General features: G+C 40.5%; 1 protein-coding gene across 1 annotated transcript; it reads left to right on the forward strand.

The window, feature by feature from the left end:
• Window positions 1-873: 873 nt before the first annotated feature.
• Window positions 874-1,245, forward strand: LOC134574828 (gastrula zinc finger protein XlCGF67.1-like). Its single transcript, XM_063433890.1, has one exon. It carries the CDS (start codon window positions 874-876, stop codon window positions 1,243-1,245), a length of 372 nt encoding a protein of 123 aa, XP_063289960.1.
• Window positions 1,246-4,439: the final 3,194 nt, after the last annotated feature.

Consider the following 4,439-nt stretch of genomic DNA (forward strand, 5'->3'; position numbering starts at 1 on the left):
CTGTGTGTAGGTACACTCTCTCCTGTCACACTGTGTGTAGGTACACTCTCTCCTGTCACACTGTGTGTAGGTGCACACTGTGTGTAGGTACACTCTCTCCTGTTACACTGTGTGTGTAGGTACACTCTCTCCTGTCACACTGTGTGTGTAGGTACACTCTCTCCTGTCACACTGTGTGTGTAGGTACACTCTCTCCTGTCACACTGTGTGTAGGTACACTCTCTCCTGGCACACTGTGTGTGTGGGTACACTCTCTCCTGTCACACTGTGTGTAGGTACACTCTCTCCTGTTACACTGTGTGTGTAGGTACACTCTCTCCTGTCACACTGTGTGTGGGTACACTCTCTCCTGTCACACTGTGTGTGTAGGTACACTCTCTCCTGTCACACTGTGTGTGTGGGTACACTCTCTCCTGTCATACTGTGTGTGTAGGTACACTCTCTCCTGGCACACTGTGTGTGTAGGTACACTCTCTCCTGTCACACTGTGTGTGTAGGTACACTCTCTCCTGTCACACTGTGTGTGTAGGTACACTCTCTCCTGTCACACTGTGTGTGTAGGTACACTCTCTCCTGTCACACTGTGTGTGTAGGTACACTCTCTCCTGTCACACTGTGTGTGTGGGTACACTCTCTCCTGGCACACTGTGTGTGTAGGTACACTCTCTCCTGGCACACTGTGTGTGTGGGTACACTCTCTCCTGTCACACTGTGTGTGGGTACACTCTCTCCTGTCACACTGTGTGTAGGTACACTCTCTCCTGCCATGCTGTGTGTGGGTACACTCTCTCCTGCCAGGCTGGTTGTAGGTACACTCTCTCCTGTCACACTGTGTGTAGATGTTTCTCATCAGCAGCAGCCTGGAGATATGTTATGAATGTGGAAAATGTTTTAGCCAAAAGTCTAATCTCATTACACACCAGGAGATTCATACAGAAGAGAAGCCATTTTAATGTTCTATATGTGGCAAATCATTTGTCTATAGGAGTTTATTTGAAAAAGCATCTCCGATTTCATATAGGAAACAAGCCATTTTCATGTTCTGAATGCGGTAAAGAATTCTATTTTAAAGCACATCTTGTTTCCCATCAGAGGATTCACACCGGAGAGAAGCCATTTTCGTGTTCTGAATGTAGGAAAAGCTTTAATCGGGACTCAAACCTTCTTAGGCATCAGAGAATTCACACTGGGGAGAAACCATTCTTGTGTATAGTCTGCGGGAAATGTTTTAGCCGTGATGCTTAGCTGGTTTCCCATCAGAGGACTCACATGAAAGAAAATAGATTTTGTTGTACTGTATGCGACACATGGTTTGTACATAAAAACCAGCTCACTAATCATCTGAAAATCCACATATGAATTTAGATTATTATTATTTTTTTCTAAATGTTGGATCTGTTCGAGCTGTTACTCACAGAGCAAACATACATATCAGATCTGAATATAGGAAACATTTTATTTCACAGCTGCTGTACAGGGTTATACTGCTAAGGTAAAAAATATGATTTTACGGATGGAACTGAGGAACCAACCTTACCAACAATACTTTCCTATTGCTAATGTTTTTGAATTCTATTCCCCTTATGTTGCTGAATCAGTATCACAAGAGCTTGGTTCACATACATTTTAATTGTCAACGTTAGCCATGACTGACGAGGTTAGATAAGACAAAGAAAGTGAGTGGTAAGTGTGAGGGGAAATAGTTCATGTTAACTGAAGTCCATATTTAACATTGTAACCACTTATAGGTACAGTTCTTACTAGCAGGCACAACTGTAAACATACAGCATATTTGTATTTCCTGTTGAATTGAATCTACTTGAGAGTCCCAGAAATGGATGGAAAAGGTAAAATCCCAAATTACGGCAAGTATTCTACATGAGGGTTAAATCTCCACCCCTTCCCCAGATGTTGGGTTAATTGACTTAGAGGGGGCAGGAGCAGATCTTTTCTGAAAGTCTGATCGCCATGTTTAGATAATTTTCCCACCTTTTCTACGTTGGTTCACCTTTGTTTCCTCCTTCTTCTCACCAATCCTTTTACTCTTCCCCCTCTGCACTCCACTCCATATAGATGAAGTTCAATGTGAACATAGTTATGATTTGATTGTTTTTTTCTGTTATCTTCTATATACATATAATTGGCAACGGTTTTGATAGCTGTACTATTCATTTATTTGCAATAAAATGTGACATGGAAATAAAAAGAGCGTGGCATGGTGAAGTAGCTAAGACTTTGGTATATTTCACAGATTGATCATGTGTGCACGCCAATACGGTATAACAGTAATTCCCATACCAGCACAACACAATCACAATCATCATAGTGAAGATTTATTGACACACTAACAAAGCCACTTTTCCTTAATCAAACTGGACTTGACAGACAGTATTTCTCATCATCATATTACTGAATACAATTACTGAATTTTCAAACTTAAAGGGTTACTCCAACCAAAAACAGTGCCTTAATATAACAGTTTTTATATGGATTAACCAATGTTGATATTGGCTCCCCCTTAAAAAAAAATAAAAAATTAACAATGAACTTACCTTAGATCCCACACTGAGTCCAAGTTCTCCTTAAAAGTTAAAAGAAAAATTCTGTACAAACAGAAATTGCAAGCCTTGTGAGGAAATTTACACACCTAGAATCAAAATAACTGATTGTTTTTTTAATTTACAGGAAATGTATAAACAGTGGCGTCTCCATTATTCATACTTAGGGGGGTCACATAAGGGGCGAGGGACAAAAGTAGGGGGGCAGTTATGAAATGTGTGTGTATATATATATATATATATATATATAGGAAACATGGGGGGGATGGTTGCACTCACCTAAACATGCTTAAATGGGGTGCTGCTGGGGGCCATATTATACAATAAACAATACACAAGATCCAGCGCACTCTCCTATCTACTAAACAGCAACTTCAATGTTGACAGATTTTATTAGTTTGTAAAAGTTTTTTTTAAAAACACCTAATCTAGGCAAAAAAAATGGGGATTTAGTTACATTATATGATCATACATTGCATAAGCCTGCCACAACGTCAATGTACCCCATCTTTGGCAGGTCCTACTCTCACAGTCTAATGTCTGCTCTTATGAGATTAACCACTTACTTGGGAAAAAATTCCATCTGAGGCTCTCTGCAGTACAAGGCTAAATAGGGACCTGAGATGAGTGCGCTGGATCTTGTGTATTGTTTATTGTATAATATGGCCCCCAGCAGCACCCCATTTAAGCATGTTTAGGTGAGTGCAACCATCCCCCCATGTTTCCTATATATATTTGGGAGTCTAGCCAACTCCATGGTTTTGCACCCCTCCCTGTTACAGGTGCCTCATCTCAGGTCCCTATTTAGCCTTGTACTGCAGAGAGCCTCAGATGGAATTTTTTCCCAAGTAAGTGGTTAATCTCATAAGAGCAGACATTAGACTGTGAGAGTAGGACCTGCCAAAGATGGGGTACATTGACGTTGTGGCAGGCTTATGCAATGTATGATCATATAATGTAACTAAGTCCCCATTTTTTTTGCCTAGATTAGGTGTTTTTAAAAAACTTTTACAAACTAATAAAATCTGTCAACATTGAAGTTGCTGTTTAGTAGATAGGAGAGTGCGCTGGATCTTGTGTATTGTTTATTGTATAATATGGCCCCCAGCAGCACCCCATTTAAGCATGTTTAGGTGAGTGCAACCATCCCCCCATGTTTCCTATATATATTTGGGAGTCTAGCCAACTCCTTGGTTTTGCACCCCTCCCTGTTACAGGTGCCTCATCTCAGGTCCCTATTTAGCCTTGTACTGCAGAGAGCCTCAGATGGAATTTTTTCCCAAGTAAGTGGTTAATCTCATAAGAGCAGACATTAGACTGTGAGAGTAGGACCTGCCAAAGATGGGGTACATTGACGTTGTGGCAGGCTTATGCAATGTATGATCATATAATGTAACTAAATCCCCATTTTTTTTGCCTAGATTAGGTGTTTTTAAAAAAACTTTTACAAACTAATAAAATCTGTCAACATTGAAGTTGCTGTTTAGTAGATAGGAGAGTGCGCTGGATCTTGTGTATTGTTTATTGTGTATATATATATATATATATATTTTTGTTCAGGGCATGTAAGCCGTAATGACAGTGTATAACTTATACCATATAACAAAATTGAAAATATGAACAGTCGTGTGGTGTGCCGAAACCGACGATGAGGTAGGCCGGAAATAAGAGAGAGCCCACCCTGAGTATAATTGTTAGTAAAGGGAGCCATGGGAGGGGTAAATCGCCAGACCAACAACGGCAATGAGGAGGGATCTGGCAACACTTAAGTAGGGAAATCATGCCCCTCCCACAACTACTGGCCCAGCCTTCCATTTGTGTTCAGGGCATAGAAGCCGTAATGACAGTATATAACTTTATATAACTTATACCATTTAACAA

The sequence above is a fragment of the Pelobates fuscus genome, chromosome 10 (assembly GCF_036172605.1).
Source record: "Pelobates fuscus isolate aPelFus1 chromosome 10, aPelFus1.pri, whole genome shotgun sequence".
In the NCBI taxonomy this organism is placed as follows: domain Eukaryota; kingdom Metazoa; phylum Chordata; class Amphibia; order Anura; family Pelobatidae; genus Pelobates; species Pelobates fuscus.

Coding starts and splice junctions, on each gene's coding strand:
- LOC134574828 (XM_063433890.1), top strand. CDS start 874: ATGAATGTGGAAAATGTTTTAGCCAAAAGTCTAATCTCATTACACACC.